Below are 27098 nucleotides of genomic sequence, written 5' to 3'. Positions count from 1 at the left end.
TTCCACGTTCCATAACCCTAACCCTAACCCTTGGCCGTGAGCATAATGTCTGGCTTTCCACGTTCCATAACCCTAACCCTAACCCTTGGCCGTGAGCATAATGTCTGGCTTTCCACGTTCCATAACCCTAACCCTTGGCCGTGAGCATAATGTCTGGCTTTCCACGTTCCATAACCCTAACCCTATCCCTTGGCCGTGAGCATAATGTCTGGCTTTCCACGTTCCATAACCCTAACCCTAACCCTTGGCCGTGAGCATAATGTCTGGCTTTCCACGTTCCATAACCCTAACCCTAACCCTTGGCCGTGAGCATAATGTCTGGCTTTCCACGTTCCATAACCCTAACCCTTGGCCGTGAGCATAATGTCTGGCTTTCCACGTTCCATAACCCTAACCCTAACCCTTGGCCGTGAGCATAATGTCTGGCTTTCCACGTTCCATAACCCTAACCCTAACCCTTGGCCGTGAGCATAATGTCTGGCTTTCCACGTTCCATAACCCTAACCCTAACCCTAACCCTTGGCCGTGAGCATAATGTCTGGCTTTCCACGTTCCATAACCCTAACCCTAACCCTTGGCCGTGAGCATAATGTCTGGCTTTCCACGTTCCATAACCCTAACCCTTGGCCGTGAGCATAATGTCTGGCTTTCCACGTTCCATAACCCTAACCCTAACCCTAACCCTTGGCCGTGAGCATAATGTCTGGCTTTCCACGTTCCATAACCCTAACCCTAACCCTTGGCCGTGAGCATAATGTCTGGCTTTCCACGTTCCATAACCCTAACCCTAACCCTTGGCCGTGAGCATAATGTCTGGCTTTCCACGTTCCATAACCCTAACCCTAACCCTAACCCTTGGCCGTGAGCATAATGTCTGGCTTTCCACGTTCCATAACCCTAACCCTAACCCTAACCCTTGGCCGTGAGCATAATGTCTGGCTTTCCACGTTCCATAACCCTAACCCTAACCCTTGGCCGTGAGCATAATGTCTGGCTTTCCACGTTCCATAACCCTAACCCTAACCCTAACCCTTGGCCGTGAGCATAATGTCTGGCTTTCCACGTTCCATAACCCTAACCCTAACCCTAACCCTTGGCCGTGAGCATAATGTCTGGCTTTCCACGTTCCATAACCCTAACCCTAACCCTTGGCCGTGAGCATAATGTCTGGCTTTCCACGTTCCATAACCCTAACCCTAACCCTTGGCCGTGAGCATAATGTCTGGCTTTCCACGTTCCATAACCCTAACCCTAACCCTTGGCCGTGAGCATAATGTCTGGCTTTCCACGTTCCATAACCCTAACCCTAACCCTTGGCCGTGAGCATAATGTCTGGCTTTCCACGTTCCATAACCCTAACCCTAACCCTAACCCTTGGCCGTGAGCATAATGTCTGGCTTTCCACGTTCCATAACCCTAACCCTAACCCTAACCCTTGGCCGTGAGCATAATGTCTGGCTTTCCACGTTCCATAACCCTAACCCTAACCCTAACCCTTGGCCGTGAGCATAATGTCTGGCTTTCCACGTTCCATAACCCTAACCCTAACCCTTGGCCGTGAGCATAATGTCTGGCTTTCCACGTTCCATAACCCTAACCCTAACCCTTGGCCGTGAGCAAAATGTCTGGCTTTCCACGTTCCATAACCCTAACCCTAACCCTAACCCTTGGCCGTGAGCATAATGTCTGGCTTTCCACGTTCCATAACCCTAACCCTAACCCTTGGCCGTGAGCATAATGTCTGGCTTTCCACGTTCCATAACCCTAACCCTAACCCTTGGCCGTGAGCATAATGTCTGGCTTTCCACGTTCCATAACCCTAACCCTAACCCTTGGCCGTGAGCATAATGTCTGGCTTTCCACGTTCCATAACCCTAACCCTAACCCTAACCCTTGGCCGTGAGCATAATGTCTGGCTTTCCACGTTCCATAACCCTAACCCTAACCCTAACCCTTGGCCGTGAGCATAATGTCTGGCTTTCCACGTTCCATAACCCTAACCCTAACCCTAACCCTTGGCCGTGAGCATAATGTCTGGCTTTCCACGTTCCATAACCCTAACCCTAACCCTTGGCCGTGAGCATAATGTCTGGCTTTCCACGTTCCATAACCCTAACCGTTGGCCGTGAGCATAATGTCTGGCTTTCCACGTTCCATAACCCTAACCCTAACCCTTGGCCGTGAGCATAATGTCTGGCTTTCCACGTTCCATTCCACTAACCCTAACCCTAACCCTTGGCCGTGAGCATAATGTCTGGCTTTCCACGTTCCATTCCACTAACCCTAACCCTAACCCTTGGCCGTGAGCATAATGTCTGGCTTTCCACGTTCCATTTCGGATTGAGAAACTGGTAACCTCCACCTCCACAGTATTTATTTGACTCATATTTCCTCTTAATTTTTCTTTTCAATAATTTGTGCCATTTAACACAAACACAATTCTTGAAAGAAAACGTATCCACAAATCATCATCCATTTAGTATTCTCTTTCAGACGTAATATTCAAACCAGCAGCGCAGCAGTTCAGACGGACAAGCCGAAATAAAGAGACAGCGGTTTCCTTTGTTGACAGCTACGAGAGGATCCTTAAATCAAACTTTATTCTGAGCGTCAACTCAACCCGTGATCAGGTCGTCCCCAATAATGGACTTCTGCAAACTGCGTTCCTTTCCTTTGTGCAGTTTACAAGCGTACCTGAATTTCGTGGTTGACTTTGACAGTGACTCACGGAATGTTTGTTGTCAGTCAGTGTTCCTCCGTCCTCGTCTGTTGACCCCGACCCTCTTTCTTCTTTATTCTGGTCCACTTGATCCGAACGTATGTTCTGCTGCATGCCACCGTTGACAATAGCCTCTTTTGTTGACAATAGCCTCTTTTGTTGACAATGTAAAGCGACTACGTGAGAATTAAACTTTAAAGTCGCTGAGAGGCGATGGGATGGGCCATGTTGTCAGACGCGCTCCGTCGCAAACAAAAGGAATTTGCTGGATCCAACTGATGCATTTTAAGGGTTTTATTAAAGAAATATAAACAACTCATAACGGTGCTCAAACGTAAAGCAAAATGACCACAGCTATAAAGTGAAATAAAGTAAAATAAAGCGGTCAACAAAAGGTATGGCGTCCCACACACCCGCTCTCTCTCACTGTGTGTACCAAACAGGTGAACAGGTGATGTTTATGTATTAATCAGGTCCGCCCCTATGCCCGTCAATCAATCATCCATAGCACCAGTGACAGCGCATTAATTTCATTGACCAAACATATAATCAACATAACCACACATTGCAACAATCCCATTCATGGCTCCTACAGCCACTATGTGGTCGATGTGTTTCAGATATATGATAACAGCGCCACCATGTGTTGATGTGTTTCAGGCTCAGCTCTTTCTGGCTTCAGTTCTCTCGGAGGAGCCAATCAGAGACGCCCGCAGGTCCGTCATCTACCTGCAGATGGCAGCAGAGCAAGGAGTGAGTCACTTCAAACTTGCCTGGGGTCCTCCTATGTGTGCATCAATTTAACAAAGGTGCAGACGATCAGAAATCAGCAGAGAGTGAGGGACGTTTGCGCCACTCTATGCCGAATTGAAGTGGACTCGGACCCAAACGTCTGGGTTTCCGAGGCTACTTCAAACTGACTTCTGATCGTGTGTGCGTGTGTGTGCGTGTGCGTGTGTGTGCGTGTGCGCGTGTGCGTGTGTGTGCGTGCGTGTGCGGGTGCATGCACATTTCTTCAGTCATATGGATTCCATAGAAGCACAAAGAAATAGCAATCTGTGACTCATTGAGGGCTTGGAGATCATAACAGACCCTCTGATGATAGCATGATGTGATATATGATCATAACATGATGTTAGCATGACATATGATCATGTGACATATGATCATGTGATATATGATCATGTGACCTATGATCATGTGACCTATGATCATGTGACCTATGATCATGTGACCTCTGATCATGTGACATCTGATCATGTGACCTCTGATCATGTGACCTATGATCATGTGATATATGATCATGTGACCTATGATCATGTGATATATGATCATGTAACCTATGATCATGTGACCTATGATCATGTGCTTAATGTGTGCGGCAGTAGATTTTCTACTCTCACTTGTCCTGCGCACTCAATTGGTTACACTTCATGTGATTGTGTGTGTGTGTGTCTGTGTGTGTGTGTGTGTGTGCGTGTGCATGCATGTGTGTGTGCGTGTGCATGCATGTGTGTGTGTGCGTGCAGAGCTCCAGGGCCCAGCTGATCCTAGGTCAGTGCTATGAGAGAGGAGTTGGTGTTGAGCAGAGCCTGCAGACTGCTCTACGGTTATACCACCAAGCTGCCACCGGGGGGAGCCAGAGGGCTAAAACACTGTTAATGTCTGCTGGTACCAGAGGTACTATACATGCACACACACACGCGCACACACACACACACACACACACACAGAGCCAGATTCACAACACCTTTTACGCTCATATTGTGAGTGTACGGACATTTACGAGCATTCCACCGTTACGTGTGGAATTCATCATTTGAACTTGGCCGTGACTGAAAGGTTGGGGCACGGTGGCACAGTTGATAGTGCTGTCGCCTCACAGCTAGAAGGTCCTGGGTTCGATTCCCGCTTGGGACGCTGTGGGTGCTGGCGGCGTGTTTCCTCCTCCTCGTCTGCAGTGCCCATACCCGAGGCGTGGTTGGCGAAAGGGCCTTTCTGTGTGGAGTTTGCATGTTCTCCCCGTGTCCCCTAGGGTAGGTACCCTCACATGTTCTCCCCGTGTCCCCTAGGGTAGGTACCCTCACATGTTCTCCCCGTGTCCCCTAGGGTAGGTACCCTCACATGTTCTCCCCGTGTCCCCTAGGGTAGGTACCCTCACATGTTCTCCCCGTGTCCCCTAGGGTAGGTACCCTCACATGTTCTCCCCGTGTCCCCTAGGGTAGGTACCCTCACATGTTCTCCCCGTGTCCCCTAGGGTAGGTACCCTCACATGTTCTCCCCGTGTCCCCTAGGGTAGGTACCCTCACATGTTCTCCCCGTGTCCCCTAGGGTAGGTACCCTCACATGTTCTCCCCGTGTCCCCTAGGGTAGGTACCCTCACATGTTCTCCCTGTGTCCCCTAGGGTAGGTACCCTCACATGTTCTCCCCGTGTCCCCTAGGGTAGGTACCCTCACATGTTCTCCCCGTGTCCCCTAGGGTAGGTACCCTCACATGTTCTCCCCGTGTCCCCTAGGGTAGGTACCCTCACATGTTCTCCCCGTGTCCCCTAGGGTAGGTACCCTCACATGTTCACCCCGTGTCCCCTAGGGTAGGTACCCTCACATGTTCTCCCCGTGTCCCCTAGGGTAGGTACCCTCACATGTTCTCCCCGTGTCCCCTAGGGTAGGTACCCTCACATGTTCTCCCCGTGTCCCCTAGGGTAGGTACCCTCACATGTTCTCCCCGTGTCCCCTAGGGTAGGTACCCTCACATGTTCACCCCGTGTTCCCTAGGGTAGGTACCCTCACATGTTCTCCCCGTGTCCCCTAGGGTAGGTACCCTCACATGTTCTCCCCTTGTCCCCTAGGGTAGGTACCCTCACATGTTCTCCCCGTGTCCCCTAGGGTAGGTACCCTCACATGTTCACCCCGTGTTCCCTAGGGTAGGTACCCTCACATGTTCTCCCCGTGTCCCCTAGGGTAGGTACCCTCACATGTTCTCCCCGTGTCCCCATATGTGCTCAGCATTATATAGAAGGCTGTGTGTGTGTGTGTGTGTGTGTGTGTGTGTGTGTGTGTGTGTGTGTGTGTGTGTGTGTGTGTGTGTGTGTGTGTGTGTGTGTGTGTGTGTGTGTGTGTGTGTGTGTGTGTGTGTGTGTGTTGTCGCTGCCCCCTGGTGATCGCTGATCGGGTCATATGATTGGCTACTTGGTAGCCTTTCTGTAAACCTCTTCCTTCTAGTCGCTTTGTAGCAAACAGTAGCGCGCTGGTTTGTTTTGGAAAAACAGCAAAACGCAAAATGGATATAGCCTACCTACGCCCTACGGTCTAAATGGATATAGCCTACCTACGCTCTACGGTCTAAATGGATATAGCCTACCTACGCTCTACGGTCTAAATGGATATAGCCTACCTACGCTCTACGGTCTAAATGGATATAGCCTACCTACGCCCTACGGTCTAAATGGATATAGCCTACCTACGCCCTACGGTCTAAATGGATATAGCCTACCTACGCCCTACGGTCTAAATGGATATAGCCTACCTACGCCCTACGGTCTAAATGGATATAGCCTACCTACGCCCTACGGTCTAAATGGATATAGCCTACCTACGCCCTACGGTCTAAATGGATATAGCCTACCTGCGGTCTACGCCCTACGGTCTAAATGGATCTACCTACGCCCTACGGTCTACGCCCTACGGTCTAAATGGATCTACCTACGCCCTACGGTCTTTTTCAAGGCAAAGATAAAGTAATTCAGAACTAAGAAGAAGCTGTGAGTCGGCTCGGCTGTCAGCACTCAGCAGCACCACCAGTGACCGCAGCAACACTGACCCGTTCAGCGGAGTGGCTGCTGTCTGTGTGCCGTCTGTGAAGAGCCATGAGCCGGGAGGGGCAGCAACACTGACACGTTCAGCGGAGTGGCTGCTGTCTGTGTGCCGTCTGTGAAGAGCCATGAGCCGGGAGGGGCAGCAACACTGACCCGTTCAGCGGAGTGGCTGCTGTCTCTGTGCCGTCTGTGAAGAGCCATGAGCCGGGAGGGGCAGCAACACTGACCCGTTCAGCGGAGTGGCTGCTGTCTGTGTGCCGTCTGAAGAGCCATGAGCCGGGAGGGGCAACACTGACCCGTTCAGCGGAGTGGCTGCTGTCTGTGTGCCGTCTGTGAAGAGCCATGAGCCAGGAGGGGCAGCAACACTGACCCGTTCAGCGGAGTGGCTGCTGTCTGTGTGCCGTCTGTGAAGAGCCATGAGCCGGGAGGGGCAGCAACACTGACCCGTTCAGCGGAGTGGCTGCTGTCTGTGTGCCGTCTCTGAAGAGCCATGAGCCGGGAGGGGCAGCAACACTGACCCGTTCAGCGGAGTGGTCTGTGTGCCGTCTGTGAAGAGCCATGAGCCGGGAGGGGCAGCAACACTGACCCGTTCAGCGGAGTGGCTGCTGTCTGTGTGCCGTCTGTGAAGAGCCATGAGCCGGGAGGGGCAGCAACACCGCCGGGTAATCTCCACACTGACTCCAGACTTGAGAAAAATACCGATATCGGCCAAAATATCCCAAAACAATGCCCGGGGAACTTTAATTAAAAGCTAGATGCAGTGTCTATAATTGGGTCAAGGGTGTTGCTTTCGTGAGCAATGGTGTACGAGATTGGTAATAAATTGGTCAAAGTAACTCATTTTTAGACCATCTGGGGGAAATAAATAGAGAGAGAGTCGTCCCCCCCCCCCCCCCCCCACGCAATTCTAGCCTACCCAAAGGTAAAATCCACCCGCCGCCTATGTCTGGAGAGGCTCAATTGTACGCCCATTTCCTACACCAGAGAACTGGTGTGGCCAATCGGGACACCGTATGCAATATCGGGCTTTGGTACATTGACGTTCAATGCTTGAGACCTTTGACTGACAGTAGCTCTAACCAATTGCGTCAAAGAGAAAATGTTTGAATCCGCCCCCCGGGAAACAAGATCCATACACAGCATCTCCAGACTCAAATACCACACGACAGTGTGATTTGAGTCTGGCTTATTAGCCAGGCTAAAAGGAAGCATGGGTTCAAATCCGTTGCTCTCCACATGTCCCCCATATATGGGGACTAGGTTGGCGGAGGGTGTGTAGAGCCCAGGATCACATTAGATAATTGACACAGGGGTGAAAAATGGGTTACAAAATTGTGGGATAAAAATATATATATACTGAAAGGTTTGTTTCTGTTAGACATGGACAGTATGGTGTAGAAACATGCAGAACAGAACAACAGAACAGGTTGGATAATGCTTTTGTAGCAAAAGATGAGGAGCAACAGATAATGGCTGGGTTTCCCAAATACATTTTGTGTTGCACGTAGCTTGACCACGCCCCTCTAGGCTGAACACGCCCCTCTAGGCTGAACACGCCCCTCTAGGCTTGAACACGCCCCTCTAGGCTGGAACACGCCCCTCTAGGCTGGAACACGCCCCTCTAGGCTGAACACGCCCCTCTAGGCTGAACACGCCCCTCTAGGCTTGAACACGCCCCTCTAGGCTGAACACGCCCCTCTAGGCTGAACACGCCCCTCTAGGCTTGAACACGCCCCTCTAGGCTGAACACGCCCCTCTAGGCTGAACACGCCCCTCTAGGCTTGAACACGCCCCTCTAGGCTTGAACACGCCCCTCTAGGCTGCACACAGAAGCAGGTCTGCGGCCTATGTCCTTTTTTGGGAAACACTGTCAAACACAACAACATAGAAATAGACAACCTAGACTAGAGCACAGCCATACCTGTCCTCATTGCGCACGTAAGGCCTCCTGTATGAATACATTTAGAAGCAAACCTGTTTCCCTAAAGCCTCTTTAGCCTACACACACCTGTAAGGCCTCCTGTATGAATACATTTAGAAGCAAACCTGTTTCCCTAAAGCCTCTTTAGCACACACCTTTAACCTTTAACACCTTTAACCTTTAACACACACCTGTCGACATGTGGCAGTAGTAAAAACTTTCTTCATCTCATTTAAATATACAAACTTTGAAATGAAACAAACATGTTTAGACCTACTTCAGCATCAAAGCAATTAAAATGCCTACCATTGCGTGGCACATCTATACACGTCATATCTATGTTCACAGTGTTGTTGAGAAGAACCACACACATACTCACTATGCATATTTATCTATGTTCACAGTGTTGTTGAGAAGAACCACACACATACTCACTATGCATATTTATCTATGTTCACAGTGTTGTTGAGAAGAACCACACACATACTCACATAGGTAGAACCTCTAGTGAGGTTCTATAGGTAGGAACCTACCACACATACTCACTATGCATATTTCGTTTGGGAAACCCAGCCAAGGATCTTAATTTACGGATTACATGGAGTCTAGGGTTAGGGTTACCCATTAACCCTAACCCTGACTGGATAGATGTAATGTGTTGATCAAACCTAAGTCTATTGTCCAGTGTGAGTCCAGAAGTATGTCCCCAACATTGGTCAGCACATAAACAACTAGAAAAAGTGCCCTTCCGGGCACAGGTCTCCACCAGGAGTGTGTGTGATGTTTGGCAAAATGTTTAGGAGGATGTTTTTTGTTATTTGTTTTTGCAACAATTTTCTTCATTTTGTTGAGGAGAGCCAGATCACTCATAGCATCTCTGAGGATAGAATTCTGGATAGGAGGACATGTGCAGCATTTTGTACAAAACGGGCCACTCCTGAAAACTTTGGAAGGCAATGTTAGCCAATCAGTGTACAATCTGAGAAATCCAACAGACTCGTCTTGATCACATGACTACAGAGATCATGTATTTCTGTAGCCATTTCTTCATACGCCTTTGATGGCAATTGGATGATTTGAGGCATTTTGTTCCAAAAATGTGTTTTGCAAAAATCTACCTGTTGGTGGCGCTATAACAGGCCAATGTGAAAAGGGTGGGATATATTCCTCAGCCTAGTAAGAAAATGTGTGAAAGATTTCACGTAAATTGCATGCTGCGTTCATGATTTGAGGCTATTGTTCAAAACGGGGCAATCTTGCAAACTGTGAAAGCCAATTATAGCCAATTAGGATGGAATATGAAATATCAGACAGATCCGACTTGAGCACATGACCATAGAGATACTGTGTAACGATTTGTGAGATTTTTGGACAGAATCTGGAGGAGTAATATAAAAAAATGTGTTTTACAAAAGTCGGCCTCCTGGTGGCGCTATAAAAGGCAGATGCGGAAAATGCAGGTCAAAGGTTTGTCCTTGGCCTCTAGGGAGTGTGCATGCAACGTTTCACGCAGATTGGTGCAGTTTTAGGTAATAAATGTGAAAAGCTGCCTCATGGTGGCGCTATAACAGGCCGTTCTGGAAAATGTGGGGCAGAGGTTCATCGTTGGCATCCAGGGAGTGTGTGTGCAAAGTTTGGCATCGGCCGGGTTAACGGTGCCGGAGATTAGCTGTACACAGACGGACGGAAGGAAGGACGGACACACACACACACGGACGGACGGACACACACACGGACGGAGTGCAAAACATACTCTCTCCCCATGCCTTCGGCCTGGTGGAGACAATGATAGCCTATATAGTGGAAATAGATCATGTATTGCACAGCTTGTGCCTGTATGTCTATATGCATGCATTCTATGGTTCACAGCCTGACGGTCTGAAAAATGGAAGTTCACATTATTGAATGGCAACATTTACCGACGGACCGGATGTTATCCCGGATGTGGCTGAAGCAGCTAGATGTAGCCAAAACACTCTAGAGGCGATCGACAACAACGGGAGGTATGATTAATTCTAACGCGACTAGCGACTGGACAGCAATGGGCCGTTTAAAACATAATCTCTTCTTAGAATTGGACGGAATGATTTAGATCAAGAGTTATTCACGTTTTAAGGTTTTCGATCTCGTCCGCTAAAATGGGGGGGGGGAACATTTTCGATGACGTCCCACCGGAAAATAACATTGAATGTTGCGCAACAGAGGCTCCCAGCCTGTGGATCGGTTTTGATATCAATAATCTCCGTCCTTTTGATCAATCTCCGTCCTGAGCGCTGGGCGTAACTAATTGATAGGTTTGCGCTCAGGGTGTTAATTCATGTTATGTATCCTCCTCTCCACTAGAGGCAGCGCTGCGCTCCATCCGCTCCGCTCCATGTTTCCAGCGTGCCGTCCAACCAGGCAGCCTGACGACCTCACTTCCTGTGACGACCTCACTTCCTCACAGCTGGAGCACGGGGAATCTACCCGGCAACCTTTACCCCTACGCCCCGCCCCCTTGCTCTGACATCACACTGGGGGTGGGTTAGTCCCGCCCTCCTGCTCTGACATCACACTGGGGGTGGGTTAGTCCCGCCCCCCTGCTCTGACATCACACTAGGGGTGGGTTAGTCCCGCCCCCCTGCTCTGACATCACACTGGGTGTGGGTTAGTCCCGCCCCCCATGCTGTGACATCACATTGTGGGTGGGGCTGGTGAGAATGTGTGAAGAGTTTATGTGTTCTTATAAAAAATATCACATTTATTTTGTTCATATAAATGTCACATTGGAATGTCTAAAACTAAAACTACGTTCTAAGTCCACCCAGGGCTCCAGACTAACTTTTTCACAGGTAGCACTGGTGCCACCTACCTTTTCATTTGGTAGCGCCACCACAAATTAGGTAGCACCATTTTTTTCTTTGTATAGCGTGGTATTAATACATGATCTTATCATGCCCCCACATCGGGCGCCATTTATTTATGTAGTGGTTTCCACCATAAGGTTTGAATCATAAAACCCCCTACAACAGTCACTGTGTAAAAAACAGCAACCTACCTGGTTATACTTCAAAACACTGTAGATGGTTTCAACCCACCACAAAGTCACTCAGTCAATAAAGGCAATATTTATATTCCACACACAGAAAGTCAGTTTAAGGTTTTGTGTTGAAAATTAAATGCAGTCCAAACCTTTTGGATTAATAAAGTGACAATTTGTACAATATCTCCATTACCATTATCCAAATGAATTCCTTATAATATTTTTACATTTTGGAAAAAATCTTTTGCAATGTGAAATGCCACCAAATTCTTAATCCTTTTCTTTATGGGCCAACTTGTGAAAGCTGCATGCTTTTATTGTGAAGGCAAAAGTTTCTGAATGCTCTCAGAGCCTGCATATCTCCGCGTGCTGAAAATAGCTGATCTACAAGCTCGCAACGCGTTGTGAGCTTGTAGATCAGCTATTTTCAGCACGGAACACGAAGAATAAATCAGGCATCAGGGAGATTAATGTATTTTGTTGGCCGATCATCATGTATGGACGTATGGTATGGACACTACCTCCTCGATGCAAACATAACAAGCGTTGGAAGCTATTTTTCGTGGCACATTTCGTGGCACATGTTTAATCAAACACGTTTACTAAGTTTCACTCAGTGTTTGGGTCGGGAGTCGGCTGTCTGTGTAGATCATGACTGATCATCATGCAGTTAGATATGCGCGCTGCACGCTCCAGTGAAATTGTACAGCTGAGAAAGATTAGTTAATTTGTGTCGGATAAGCTGCGTTCAGACCTGAATATATATTCGCCTCGGTTCGCGGCCGGTCGCGCCGCGCCCGTTTGCGCAATTCTCGTCTTTGAATTGACTTTGTATGTAATCGCGCCGCTCTGACCATCCAAGTCTGAAGGGCTTATTTGTGGGTTTTCGTGAATGATCGTTCTTTGAACACTGGGCGTCAGGCGAACGTCCAATGTTTTCAATCAATGGAACGGGCAAGCACTGCGGGATGTTTTTTTCCCCCTCCACTCATCATTCCAGCAAGTCGCACAGGTGCGACCTCATTACATTTTAAGTATCACCCTTAATAAATTAAGTCGCATATGCGACCTAATAGGTCGCACGCTGGAGCCCTGAGTCCACCATGGTTGTTTATTTATTTATTTTCCTGAGCATAGAGCATGTTTTACATCATTTTCAACCTATTTCTGCTACTACACTACCAACGTCAGCTCATCTGCACAGCGAGCGAGCGGCAGCGCTCCGATGGTGAAATCGTGCTGATATGGAGCGCTGTCGGCCGTTGTGTTGCGACGTATAGCCTTAACCAATGAAATAGTAGCGTGTAGATCTCAACCAATAAAAATGTTACTGGGGCAGCGAAACATCGAATAGAGACTCTGTGAGCGAATATAGGAGGGATGGACGACGTCGATGCACGGAGCGTTGTCGCTCGTAGTACGTCAGGACAGTGTCTATAGCACTACGTCAGGACAGTCTGTCTCTATAGCGCTACGTCAGGACAGTCTGTCTCTATAGCACTACGTCAGGACAGTCTGTCTCTATAGCACTACGTCAGGACAGTCTGTCTATAGCGCTACGTCAGGACAGTCTGTCTCTATAGCACTACGTCAGGACAGTGTCTATAGCACTACGTCAGGACAGTCTGTCTCTATAGCGCTACGTCAGGACAGTGTCTATAGCGCTACGTCAGGACAGTCTGTCTCTATAGCACTACGTCAGGACAGTGTATAGCACTACGTCAGGACAGTCTGTCTCTATAGCGCTACGTCAGGACAGTGTATATAGCACTACGTCAGGACAGTCTGTCTCTATAGCACTACGTCAGGACAGTGTCTATAGCACTACGTCAGGACAGTCTCTCTATAGCACTACGTCAGGACAGTCTGTCTCTATAGCACTACGTCAGGACAGTCTGTCTCTATAGCACTACGTCAGGACAGTCTGTCTATAGCGCTACGTCAGGACAGTGTCTATAGCGCTACGTCAGGACAGTCTGTCTATAGCGCTACGTCAGGACAGTCTGTCTATAGCGCTACGTCAGGACAGTGTCTATAGCACTACGTCAGGACAGTCTGTCTCTATAGCACTACGTCAGGACAGTCTGTCTCTATAGCGCTACGTCAGGACAGTCTGTCTCTATAGCGCTACGTCAGGACAGTCTGTCTATAGCACTACGTCAGGACAGTCTGTCTCTATAGCGCTACGTCAGGACAGTCTGTCTCTATAGCGCTACGTCAGGACAGTCTGTCTCTATAGCACTACGTCAGGACAGTCTGTCTCTATAGCGCTACGTCAGGACAGTCTGTCTCTATAGCGCTACGTCAGGACAGTCTGTCTCTATAGCACTACGTCAGGACAGTCTGTCTCTATAGCACTACATCAGGACAGTCTGTCTCTATAGCGCTACGTCAGGACAGTCTGTCTCTATAGCACTACGTCAGGACAGTCTGTCTCTATAGCACTACGTCAGGACAGTCTGTCTCTATAGCGCTACGTCAGGACAGTCTGTCTCTATAGCGCTACGTCAGGACAGTCTGTCTATAGCACTACGTCAGGACAGTCTGTCTCTATAGCACTACGTCAGGACAGTCTGTCTATAGCACTACGTCAGGACAGTGTCTCTATAGCGCTACGTCAGGACAGTCTGTCTCTATAGCGCTACGTCAGGACAGTCTGTCTCTATAGCGCTACGTCAGGACAGTCTGTCTCTATAGCGCTACGTCAGGACAGTCTGTCTCTATAGCACTACGTCAGGACAGTCTGTCTATAGCGCTACGTCAGGACAGTGTCTATAGCACTACGTCAGGACAGTCTGTCTCTATAGCGCTACGTCAGGACAGTCTGTCTCTATAGCACTACGTCAGGACAGTCTGTCTATAGCACTACGTCAGGACAGTCTGTCTCTATAGCGCTACGTCAGGACAGTCTGTCTATAGCACTACGTCAGGACAGTCTGTCTCTATAGTGCTACGTCAGGACAGTCTGTCTATAGCACTACGTCAGGACAGTCTGTCTCTATAGCACTACGTCAGGACAGTCTGTCTCTATAGCACTACGTCAGGACAGTCTGTCTCTATAGCACTACGTCAGGACAGTCTGTCTATAGCACTACGTCAGGACAGTCTGTCTATAGCACTACGTCAGGACAGTCTGTCTCTATAGTGCTACGTCAGGACAGTCTATAGCGCTACGTCAGGACAGTCTGTCTCTATAGTGCTACGTCAGGACAGTTTGTCTCTATAGTGCTACGTCAGGACAGTCTGTCTATAGCACTACGTCAGGACAGTCTGTCTATAGCACTACGTCAGGACAGTCTGTCTATAGCACTACGTCAGGACAGTCTGTCTATAGCACTACGTCAGGACAGTGTCTATAGCGCTACGTCAGGACAGTCTGTCTCTATAGCACTACGTCAGGACAGTCTGTCTATAGCACTACGTCAGGACAGTCTGTCTATAGCACTACGTCAGGACAGTGTCTATAGCGCTACGTCAGGACAGTCTGTCTCTATAGCACTACGTCAGGACAGTCTGTCTCTATAGCGTTACGTCAGGACAGTCTGTCTCTATAGCACTACGTCAGGACAGTCTGTCTATAGCGTTACGTCAGGACAGTCTGTCTCTATAGCGTTACGTCAGGACAGTCTGTCTCTATAGCGCTACGTCAGGACAGTCTGTCTCTATAGCGCTACGTCAGGACAGTCTGTCTATAGCACTACGTCAGGACAGTCTGTCTATAGCACTACGTCAGGACAGTCTGTCTCTATAGCGCTACGTCAGGACAGTCTGTCTCTATAGCGCTACGTCAGGACAGTCTGTCTATAGCGCTACGTCAGGACAGTCTGTCTATAGCGCTACGTCAGGACAGTGTCTAGCGCTACGTCAGGACAGTCTGTCTCTATGGCACTACGTCAGGACAGTCTGTCTATAGCACTACGTCAGGACAGTGTCTATAGCGCTACGTCAGGACAGTCTGTCTATAGCGCTACGTCAGGACAGTGTCTAGCGCTACGTCAGGACAGTCTGTCTATAGCGCTACGTCAGGACAGTGTCTATAGCACTACGTCAGGACAGTCTGTCTATAGCGCTACGTCAGGACAGTCTGTCTATAGCACTACGTCAGGACAGTCTGTCTATAGCACTACGTCAGGACAGTCTGTCTATAGCACTACGTCAGGACAGTCTGTCTATAGCGCTACGTCAGGACAGTCTGTCTATAGCGCTACGTCAGGACAGTGTCTAGCGCTACGTCAGGACAGTCTGTCTCTATAGCGCTACGTCTGAATGATTGTTATATAGGTCTGGAAATTGGGTTAAATATTCTGGAAAGGTTTTGGAAAGTCATTGGTAAGAATGTGTGGGAATCCTGTGAAGCGATCATAATGCCCTTAAATGATTTGATCTGTGTTTATTACTGCAGTCGAGTGCTGATGTTTTATTGTGTATCTTAGTTTTATCCAGTGTTTTATTGTCTACTAAACGTTTTTACTTTGTTTCTACAAGCTGAAGTGTAATATTTCACTACTACACCCATAGCTGTCCCTGACAGACTTATCAAAGTTCCTCTCCACCTGTAAACAAGTCCAAATACACTATTTCTACAGCTATTGTTTGGTGAAAGTTCTCCTTGGCGTTGCTGAAATGGTGAATATTTTCAGCTCCATCCATAGTTTTAAAGAATTAAATGTTTCTTCTGTATTCTGTATTCTTCTGTATCTTTTTTTGATAGCTTGTTGTGCAGAGTCTGGTGTTCATAAGAAAATAATAATAACATGCTTCTTTCTCTGTTGGTGTCAACAAACAAAAGAAACAAGAAACAAGCAGCCTAAATTACAATGGGTTCAATCTTTGAACTATAACCTTCAGGAATGAAATAATGTAACTATAATTCATGGGTTAATTATTATCCATTTGAAGTTATTTCAAGGTACATTATGTGGTCTGTTATATTTTCATTTTATATATATTTTAACCCTATTTTCAAATGTAACTTTCCTCAACTCAACTCTACAAAAGGTAAAGTTATTTAAGGCAGCAGGGGAAATAAACTGTATGGTTATAGAGCTGTTACTGATTTTGTCCACTTGAGGGCGTCAGATCGTAGAATAAAAACTGCTTCAGCTCTGTCTTTCACAATTTGAGAACCCATCGACAAAAGATAAAGGAAAAACAGCGTCCAATTTTCCTTTGAGGGAAAGGCCGTTGAATAAGAACAGAACTCAGAACTTTGCAAGGGGGATAATGATGCTTTATGAAAACAATAGTAATCTCTTGCAGTCACTTTGGGACAAATAGCATTTATTTCCCCTCTAGGCAGCAACACACACAGTTACAACCAGTCTATGGTTACAACCCAGCCCTCGGCCCCGCCCCTACTTGAATATTCATGTAACTTCGTTAATCCATCCTGTCAGCCAATCACATCGCGTCACTCTCCGCACGTGACCTGCCCCGCGTCACTTTGATTGAATGATTACTAAAACCTGGAAGCATTTATGAGTCTCAGAGTCACCGTTCATGTTCATGTTGAATGAACACACGTCGGCAGGTTGTTAACAAAACATAACAACCAAAACCCATCGCATCCTGGACCCAGCGGCGGACCCCCTGGACCCAGCTGCGGACCCCCTGTAGCCATTTAACCGAGGTAAAGGATTTATCATTTTGAGAACTGTTTCATAAACGGTGGATTTATTGCTTGGTGGTTTGACACAGGAACTGTTTTAAGTTTTGAACTGAACTATTTAATAAATCCTGAGAAAGGCTCCAGGCTATCGTTTGAACTGTGGAACTTTTAGGGAGAAACAGCTTAATATACATCAAAATGCAATGTTGTGGTGTTGACTGTTGAGCTTATGTGAATGTAATTATTTCGTTTTGTGTGGTTTGGTTTGTACCTTAAAAATGTAAGGTATGTGTTGGAAAAAGTAACTGTTCAGTTGTGTTGACACACTGACGCCACACAGCTGAGTCAAATGACTCCTTTGCATCACCGATTAATCTAGAATTGCAATGCATGCCCTCCATTGACAGCCCATTGATCCAAATTGAATTTCCAATCTGCTTGTATTAAACAATGCTATTAAACGATGCTAAACTCGCCAACAATGCAGTAGGGCAAGCTTGAATTATACTCTTTCAATCTGCAAAGCGTTTGTTTCATAAAGATACACCATAGACATAGCTGCCTCCTGCATTATGTGAAAATCCACTTCTCAGTACTCGACATTACTTGTAATTTGTATTTTAAATTGCTTTCTAGAAGCGGATGAGATATTGACTCTACAAACTATTGTGCAGGGACACTTATAATAAAATACATTTTGGTATTGCACTTTTAAATATTATTTAAAGGATCCCTGGTTAATAAGACAAATGCCTTAAAACATTATACTTAACCCTCTATAATGAAAATCTTAAAATAGAAACACCATAAATAAAGAATCTTTCACTCAATAGGAACTGCTCCTGTCGTAAGTTGAATGTCATATGGTCTAGCTCTATGGAATGCATAACAAAAAGCCTAATACTTCCTAAGATTAATATAAGCATCAAAGCAATATTTTAAATACTTTTTGTGCATTCCATACATTCCACACCGCTGGACCACACATGGACATCATCAACCTGTGACGGGAACCGTTCCTATGGATGGAGTCAAATATTCTCTATGTATTAAAGAAATAAAATATTGAAGGTGTTTTTTTATTTTTAAATTTTAGTTATAGATGGCAACTATAATGTTTTAAGGAATATTTTTCTTCTAAGCCAGGGATCCTTGTTTTCCTGATCCTTGTTTCCATTACTGTGAGTGATATGGTCAGCTTCTGATTTCTTTCTTTCTAGATGTGGATGGAGATGACAGTAGATGCTGCTGGAACGCTGAACCTGAGGATGCCCTGGTCTCCTGTGTCCCCATGTCTGAGTGGCCTCCAGGCCGACCACCCCATCCTGGCTGCTAAGATCTCCATGTGAAGGTCACCAGGGTTCTGAGTGGCCTCCAGGCCGACCACCCCATCCTGGCTGCTAAGATGTCCATGTGAAGGTCACCAGGGTTCTGAGTGGCCTCCAGGCCGACCACCCCATCCTGGCTGCTAAGATGTCCATGTGAAGGTCACCAGGGTTCTGAGTGGCCTCCAGGCCGACCACCCCATCCTGGCTGCTAAGATGTCCATGTGGACATTATGAGTGTTTGTATAGAGAGAAGCATGGCTGAAGAGCTTTGCATATCAGTCGTTTCTTGCTGCTGCCAAAGTCAAATTGTGATATCTGTAGTGTTTAGTACATGGCCGCTTAGGAGATGTAGATATAAGTACACCTGCCTGGTGGAAATAGCATTGTGATACATACTGGGTGTACTCTTTGGTCGTTCACAAAACAAACAAACAAAAGTAAACAAAATGCCACAAACTCACTAAAAGCTGCACAAAATCACACAAATCAAGGGATGTCCGACAGTCCGTGTTGGATATTGTCCAACTCCTAATTTCCGATATCAACCGATACCGGTATATGCAGGCCACCAGTGGTGGAAAATAACTCAAACTTTGTACTTAAATACAAGTAGGCTATAAATACTGCAATATATAAATACTCTGTTACAAGTACATTCAACATGTACCCGAGTAAAAGTACAAAGGTTTTGGTATAAAAATGTACTTAAAGTACCAAAAGTAAAAGTGCTCATTATGCAAAATGTCTCATTTCAAGTTTTCAAATGTATAAAAATCATTTGAAAATGGCAGATCTACAAGCTCACATGTGTCGCATTGTGAGCTTGTAAATGTTTTTAATGTAAAAAAATAAAGTAAAAAATAATTATCGGCCGATAATATTGGACATCCCTAACAAACATATCTCAGTTCCACTAAAACTTCACCAATAAATTAAATGCCACAAAGGTTTGACAAACATGCCAAAATAATTAAGAAATTACAAAAAATAAGTTTAATAAACATCTTCTGCCGTATGTCCATAGAACGTCAGCTCTGTTGCAGCAAGCCAGTCCAGTGTGTCATTGTCTAGGTCACCTAAGCCACGATCACCATTCGGTGGCCGGTATTTGGGGCAAATGGTCATTACGTGTTCCACAGTCTGTAGTGGATCCTCTCATTCACAGTGGGCACTGTCTGAGATGTCCCACTTCTGCTTTGAGGGTTGTCCACTCCTTGCAGGGGAGGTGCTGGCAAAGAACATATTTGGGGTCCTCAATGTATTCCACTGGTCCCTCTGTCTCTCCTTCACCCAGGATGCCTTGGAGGTGTCAGCTGGTGTTGTGTGGAGCAGTTCCTGGGCCTGTGTGGCAAAGGGGCACCGTGACCTGAGGCACGTGTGCTGTGGCAAAGGGCGGCGCGTGTGGTGTGTGTGTGTGTGTGTGTGCTGTGGCAAAGGGCGCCGTGACTTGGTGTGTGTGCTGTGGCAAAGGGCACCGTGACTTGGTGTGTGTGCTGTGGCAAAGGGCACCGTGACTTGAGGCCTGTGCTGTGGTGTCTCTGACGACCTTGTGGAGGAGATGGCTGGGGTTCACTCAGCTGTGCCTTCTCGGTGAGGGCTGCTTCTCGTCTGACCTCTGTTGGAGTGATTCCAGCGAGAAGTTGTTTGTTTGGGGTGGCCCATCCGGTGGTGAGGGCAGCATCCAGCTTCTTGACATGAGAGCTACGGCTCCAGACTGGGCCACAGTACTCTGGTCGTCTGCATAGCCATACTTCATTGATGTTGTTGCAGGGAGATCGTGGATGTAGATGTTGAACCGGAAAGCTTCACAAAATGGTTTCTAGTTTTTAACCTTTTAACTAGTTTATTTTCTAATAAATTTGTTTTTACTTCTGTTTTGTGAAGCAACTTTGGGTACCTTGAAAAGCACTGCCTATATAAATTGTATGTTATTATAAAAAGAAAATGGACACAGAAATTGTCGCCACACAGACATCACAAATTCCTATTGGCGGCAGCAACAAGTGAGTGATGTGCAAAGCTCTTCAGCCATTCATAGACCATAACCACCATGTCTTCCTTCCAGATGCTGCGAGGCTCAACCGGAGCCCCTACAGGTGGATATCTGCAGCTCTCGCTGTCCATGGATGAATCTGCATGGGGGCTCTGAAGACGGCTCAAAGTAAGAAACCACTTAGACTTTTCTATTACTGCGAGTCGTATGGTCAGCTTCTGTTTTAACACTTTGATTGCTACAGGATCTCGACAGGCCTATTTGGATGTTGCTACCGTTTAACATTGCACAAAGGCCTTGTTCGGGGGCCCACAGCAAAATGTTCTCTTATAGCGAGAATCACACGCATACATCAAAAGAAAGCTGAACTTGTCCACTTCAATTTAAAAAATACATTTTGATTTTACCATGTTCCATTCTGGAGATATTGACCTTTTTGCAACACCTGCATTTGCCTGGAAGTGGTTATCTTGAACAGCGAGCAGAGTTATGGATGGTTTAAAGTCAGAGACATTGACAGGCAGATATAAAATTGAACCCAATAAATATCCTATACATCCTATACACCGAATGAAAGCCCTGAATGTGTACTTTTACGAGGAAAAGAGTAAACATTGATCCCATGTACAGTTAGACAGTAATTGGTTATTGAATGCAGCTTGTGCCCACCAGATAACTTCAGAGAAGACATGGACGTGAACTCCTCAATATTCACAAAATAAGGCCTATAGCGACATATAAATACTATATACCGTATGAAACAGAAGACTCTGCTTTCATAAGAAAAAAACTTCTACTGTAGTAATAATAAAAATCACACCCATGTGAAGTGAGTGGTGCAACTCTGTCCCATATTATGTTCTCTGCTTATTCAATACAGGTCGCTATATACGGACTGAGGCAGAAAGTCATGTAAACCTTTTATTTACAGTTTGGTCTGTAAACTTCTACTGTAATTATAAAAATCACACCCCTGTGAAGTGAGCGTTGCAACTGTTCTGTACTTATTCACTACAGCTCGCTATATACGGACTGAGGCAGAAAGTCATGTAAACCTTTTATTTACAGTTTGGTCTGTAAACTTCTACTGTAATAATAAAAATCACACCCCTGTGAAGTGAGCGGTGCAACTGTTCTCTACAGTTGCACCGCGCAACTGTAGAGAACAGTTGCACCGCTCACTTTTTTATATGTCGCTATAGGCCTTATTTTGTGAATATTGAGTTCGGGTCCATGTCTTCTCTGCAGTTATATCTGGTGGGCGCAATGTGCATCCACCCAGTAACCAATTTATGACAGACTGTACATGGGATCAATGTTTACTCTTTTCCTCGTAAAAGTACACATTCAGGGCTTTCATTCGGTGTATAGGATGTATAGCATATTTATTGTGTTTATTGTTATATCTGCCTGTCAATGTCTGACTATAAACCTTCATAACTCTGCATCCTTTAGATGATGATGATGATTCACTGCTTTCATTGTTTTGATCGCAGTAACATTGGGGGGGGGGGGGGTCATGGGCACATTGGGCAGCATAAGTCTTGATCGTACGGCTATAAAAAGTCCCATTCCACCGTTCGGTTCAGAACTATAGTATAACGGTGAGACGCGTTGTCATCATCAGCTGAAGGAACATGCCTGGGCATGCAGGTTGGGGGCGATGGAGAAAAAAAAGCTTCGGATCACAACACCACGGTTTAGGACGCGGAAAAGTTCGTTATACATTACACCCGGGTCGATTACGTCCCCGACGCGTTCATTGCGGTCTTATCACTACAATTATAATGAATAAAAAAGCGTTACAATCACACGTCTGAGCGATCTCCGATTATGACGGCTCTGCATGGCGATACGTGATCCACCAACGGTAGACTGTCTGTTGTCATGGCGGCCCCTCTCGATACTGTAGTTCGTTTGTTAGTTCGTAGTATTGTAGGCTCGGGGATCGTTTGGTCGCTACAGTATGAAGAAGTAAACATGCATCTGTCCATGTGTGTTGCCGATCTGGTGCAGAATCTGCAGATCATGTGTTAGGCAGCGTAACAGCGTTCCGTATGTTTTTTTCCGAGACATGAGCCCCCATCTCGCAAGGCCCTCCTCCTGCAGGAGAAACAGGAGGGGAGGGGGGAATCGAGTATAAAAGCCAATGGGTGGAGGAAAGCCTGGTGAGGCGAGGTTAGGTGAAATTTGATTCTTTTCACACACGGGCTACATCGGCATGGGCGCATCCATTCTACACTGGTTTATACACGTAAAGCGGCCCGCCCTCCTGTTTTCAGGAGGGGAGGGGTTTTTTTTTTTTGGGGTTTTTTTTCTGATCACGTGAGCGGGACTAAGCAGCAATGATAGGGCGATGGTTCTTCATTGTCCGGGTGGGTAAAAAGATGAATGAAAGTATGCTATAAAAAAGTGATTGAAACCTATTGATACGTGATCCGCACCCGACGTTTGATTAATTGATAACTTATTGATACGCGATTCGCGTCGGCTGTGTTAAATGTTCTCTATACATTTTGTGTATGATGTGAAAGGACACAATGTATGTATATCTGGCTCTTGGTCACTTTAATTAATCTTTCTTTCTTTGTTAGGGTGGATGATGGGTCAATGATGACATCGTGGAAGGACAGAGATCCGTTCCAAAGCTTCCCTCCCGGGGGTTTCCTCTGAGGACTTCTGATGAGCTGTGAGTAGGAATATTTCTTGTTTGTTTCTCAGGATGGATATCTGCTGTACTGTTATGGCATGAAGTATAGCATGGCAGTATGGTGCCTCCTAGTGGCACTGGTTGAATGTATGTCAGCTCTCCAAGCTAATCAAAGTCTTAATGACACTTTTGTTAACCACTTCAACCCCAGCATCCCTATTCTGGGGGGAGCGTTCAGCAAAAATAGCAGATCTACAAGCTCACACCGCGTTGCAACATGTTGTGAGCTTGTAGATCTGCTATTTTTGGCAAATCAATTTGTGTAGTGAAATCGGAGCATATACCAAATGCTCTCTTTAAAGGTCTGTTTTATCAAATTTATATATATATATATATATATATATATATATGAGGGTTTAAGTCGTTCTGAATTTGCAGCTCAACAAAAGCTAATTTGGTCTTTATTTATTTCTTTCTTAGGACGGAGATCTGGGTAGATGCCGGAGGACTTTGGACCTGGGCCCGCCTGGTGAGGAACCCCACAGTAAGAACCGCTTTAGGCCTGTCACGATTATGAGGTTTCTTTTTACTGGATGATTATTGTCGCTCAAATAAATTGCAATTAAATATGTAAGTGTGGCCCGGATGGTTAGCTCAACTGTCTGGGCACCTAGGCTGCCAAGCCAGCCGGATGGCGTGCTGCGGGTTCGACTCCCGACGGCCTTTGCCGCGTGTCACTCCCCATCACTTCCCCCTTTCCTGTCTATATACTGTTCACTATCAGTAAAGGCATAAAAAGCCCCAAAACCAACATGAGGGCTACGGCTCCAGACTGGGGCACAGTACTCAGCGGTGGGGAACACCAGAGCCTCGGTACCGGCTAGATGCCGTATCGGTGTGGCACAGGCGGTGGTCTTTCTGGGAATGGGACTGTAAAAATAGACAAATAACACCACTGCTATCACCGAAGAGCACACCCTAATTGATCACGTCTAGGAATTTCAACAATTTACAATTTAGGCAGTTATCACACACTTTATCCAGAGTGACTTACAGTAAGCAAGAACAACACATAGTAATACATCAAATTCATAAACAATTGTCATCAAGAATAAGAAGTAAGCTAATAAGCTAATAACCTAACAGTAGACTATCCAGACTATTGGCAGCAACAACAAGGGAGTGATGTGCGAAGCTCTTCAGCCATTCATAGACGATAAATGTCTTTCTTCCAGATGTACTGCAGGTCTCCCGCTGTCCAGGAATCTGCATTCCTCTGAAGATGACTCAAAGTAAGAGACCCTGTTAGGCCTGTCAAAAATAACCCTAACTTAAACGTTTATTACTGTAAGTGATGTTTAGCTTCTATTTTAAATGTTCTCTATAAATACAAGTTTGATGTACTAGGCTGTATATATGTTGTGACAGGATAGAATATATATCTGGCCCTTGGTCACTCTAATCAATCTTTCTTTTGTTAGGATGGAGATCGCGGTAGACGTCGCTGGAACGCCGCTGCTGGACAGGGCGCACATACACACATACACACGCGCACACACACGGCAAAGCTAATTTGGTGTGTGTTTTTTTTATCTTTGTTAGAATGGAGATCTTGGTAGACGAGCTGATGTTCCCTGGACAGAGATCCCCCCCCCCCCCCCCCCCCTCAGAGGACTCTGATGAGCTGTGAGTAGTCTGTCCAAGCTAATCAAAGTCTTAATGACACTTTTGTTAACCACTTCAACCCCAGCATCCCTATTCTGGGGGGAGCGTTCAGCAAAAATAGCAGATCTACAAGCTCACACCGCGTGGCAACATGTTGTGCTATTTTTGGAGAATCAATTTGTGTAGTGAAATAGGAGCACATACCAAATGCTCATTAAAGGTCTGTTTTATCAAATGTGTATAAAGGGTATAAGTGGTTCTGAATTTGCAGCTCAACAAAAGCTAATTTGGTTTCTGTCTTTCTTTCTCAGGATGGAGATGGCAGTAGACACAGCTGGAAGTCTCAACCAAGAGATGGAGATCTGCAGGTCTGTCCATGGATGGATGGGAGGACGGAGGACGGAGATCTGGGTAGACGCCGGAGGACTTCGGACCTGGGCCTGCCGGTGAGGAACACCACAGTAAGAACCGCTTTAGGCCTGTCACAATTATGAGGTTTCTTTTTACTAGACGATTATTGTCTCTCAAATAAATTGCAATTAACGATTTAAGTGCGTTGTAACATGAATGAAACTGAAAAAAAGCCAATCGTCTGTTGCCGAGAATCGGTCGATCCCTATTCTTAAACGTTACTGTAAGTGTATGTTGTGACAGGACACACACACACACACAGCCAAGCTAATTTGGGCTGTGTCTTTTCGGTTCGGTAGACGCCACTGGAAGCCGTTTAGGTCACTGGAAGCCGTTTTAGTCGCTCAAATAAATTACAATAACAATTTAATTGCGTCGTACTAACATTATGAATATAACTTTGGCTTTTTTAGGCTTTGTAAACAAAAAGGCATAATTCAATAACTTTATACACATTACAACGTAACACATGTTGAGCTTGTAGATCAGCTGCTTCCATTATTTCTTTAAAATGTTTGAAAATATATGAACATTTCCAACATGGAGACGATTATGACTATTATCCCTAAAAAAAATTATCTCAAATACTTGATTAGGTAATTGTGACAGGCCTAAATCCTTCTCGTTGTGTTTTTATATCATGTTCTGTAATCAGTTAGGGGTTGACTATAGACTTTTTTTAGGAACAAGATCATCATGCCGGTGAAGAGCACGTTTCTAGCCAATGGAGCAACTATTTCTGCTCACCTTTTGGAGTCACATCACGGCAAGGTAACTATATATACACACACACACACACACACACAATGTGTGTGTGTGTGTGTGTTATTATGAACAGTTATTATGAACAATGTAGTAATGAGCATTTCTTTCTTTTCTTTAGGACGTTGCTGGTCTCCTGTGTGGCTCCATCTGGTCCTCCTAAGCAGCCATATGGAGGTCACCAGGGTTCTGAGTCACTCAGATCCTGACTGGTAGTGGTGATACATGTATGTAGATGTGATCAATCGGGGCTTTTTGGTTGTTCACAAAAATAAACAAAACAAATATATAAATAACTATAAATGGATAAAACAAATGATACAAAATATAGATTAAAGTAAAATAAATGCATTAAAATAGTAAATAAAATAAATAAAATTAGTAATGGCACAGTAATGCGTAAAATAAATATAATTAGTAATATAGTAATACATAAAAGAAATAAAATTAGCAATATAGTAATGCATAAAATTAGTAATAACAGTAATGCATAAAATAAATGCATCAAAATAAAATTAGTAATAACAGTAATACATAAAATAAATGCATACAAATAAAATTAGTAATAACAGTAATACATAAAATAAATAAAATTAGTAATAACATAGTAATACATCAAATAAATAAAATGAGTATAGTAATACATGAAATTAGTAATAACATAGTAATATATAAAATGAGTAGTATAGTAATACATAAAATTAGTAATAACCTAGTAATATATAAAATTAAAACAATGACTTATAAAATTGTAGAATGAATTAATATAAATAAATAATAAACTATCAATCATATCTACATATCACAACCAGGGTATATTGCCAGCAGTCAGGTGGACTGTAGACTCACTACAGCTGTCAATGTGGTATACTGTGTTTTGACCCAACTGGCCTCCAAGGAGAGGCGAGCATGGAGACGGACATCTGATGATACACGAGAGAATACGCCATAGTCAAAACAAAATTTTAATAAAAGTAATATAAGTTTGTAATATGTTTCATGTTGATTGTAATTTATTCATGATGCCATATATCTGTAAATATTCATTATTTTCTTGTTAATAAATTATTGCATTTATACCCGGGTGTCCTCCTTCACTGTGTTATGGGTCCACTACCCCTAGATCAAATGGTTCATAACAAGGATGAGGAATACAGTGGTACTATTTACATGTTTAAGGAATATTTAGTTATAGTTAATGTAT

The 27098-nt window shown here is 45.4% G+C and overlaps 2 protein-coding genes across 5 annotated transcripts in view; both read left to right on the top strand.

The window, feature by feature from the left end:
* dele1 (DAP3 binding cell death enhancer 1) overlaps window positions 1-11257 on the top strand; it is a 37409-nt gene extending 26152 nt beyond the window's left edge. For 2 of the 3 annotated variants that reach the window (XM_079530779.1, XM_079530778.1), the window contains 3 exons: window positions 3380-3472; window positions 4249-4399; window positions 10799-11257. In XM_079530779.1, the coding sequence (XP_079386905.1) occupies window positions 3380-3472; window positions 4249-4399; window positions 10799-10983 (429 nt within the window). In that variant the 3' untranslated portion in view covers window positions 10984-11257. The remainder of the gene's footprint in view (window positions 1-3379; window positions 3473-4248; window positions 4400-10798) is intronic. The other variant, XM_079530780.1, reaches the window with a different exon arrangement.
* Window positions 11258-16981: 5724 nt separating this feature from the next.
* Window positions 16982-26278, top strand: LOC306917882 (uncharacterized protein). 2 transcript variants are annotated; one of them, XR_013789263.1, is made up of 10 exons: window positions 16982-17106; window positions 18306-19899; window positions 19934-20574; window positions 23001-23095; window positions 23537-23585; window positions 24292-24348; window positions 24538-24742; window positions 25033-25167; window positions 25816-25903; window positions 26016-26278. XR_013789263.1 is itself a non-coding variant. In XM_079530773.1 (10 exons), exons 7-10 carry the CDS (start codon window positions 24660-24662, stop codon window positions 26055-26057), a joined length of 348 nt encoding a protein of 115 aa, XP_079386899.1. In that variant the 5' UTR covers window positions 16982-17106; window positions 18306-19899; window positions 19934-20574; window positions 23001-23095; window positions 23537-23600; window positions 24292-24348; window positions 24538-24659; the 3' UTR covers window positions 26058-26278. The 2 variants fall into 2 exon arrangements, 1 of the variants encoding a protein (XP_079386899.1); XM_079530773.1 differs by having other exon boundaries at window positions 23537-23600.
* The last annotated feature ends 820 nt before the right edge of the window (window positions 26279-27098 follow it).

This window comes from Electrona antarctica (assembly GCF_951216825.1).
Source record: "Electrona antarctica genome assembly, contig: scaffold_73, whole genome shotgun sequence".
In the NCBI taxonomy this organism is placed as follows: domain Eukaryota; kingdom Metazoa; phylum Chordata; class Actinopteri; order Myctophiformes; family Myctophidae; genus Electrona; species Electrona antarctica.
This window is presented reverse-complemented; position numbering and strand designations above follow the sequence as displayed.

Excerpts from the sequence above, each read along its gene's own strand:
- LOC306917882 (XM_079530773.1), top strand. The coding sequence starts at position 24,660 with ATGGAGATCTTGGTAGACGAGCTGATGTTCCCTGGACAGAGATCCCCC. Across the intron at positions 24,743-25,032 it reads TCAGAGGACTCTGATGAGCT|GATGGAGATGGCAGTAGACA; the intron begins GTGAGTAGTCTG and ends TTTCTTTCTCAG. Across the intron at positions 25,168-25,815 it reads CTTCGGACCTGGGCCTGCCG|GAACAAGATCATCATGCCGG; the intron begins GTGAGGAACACC and ends GACTTTTTTTAG.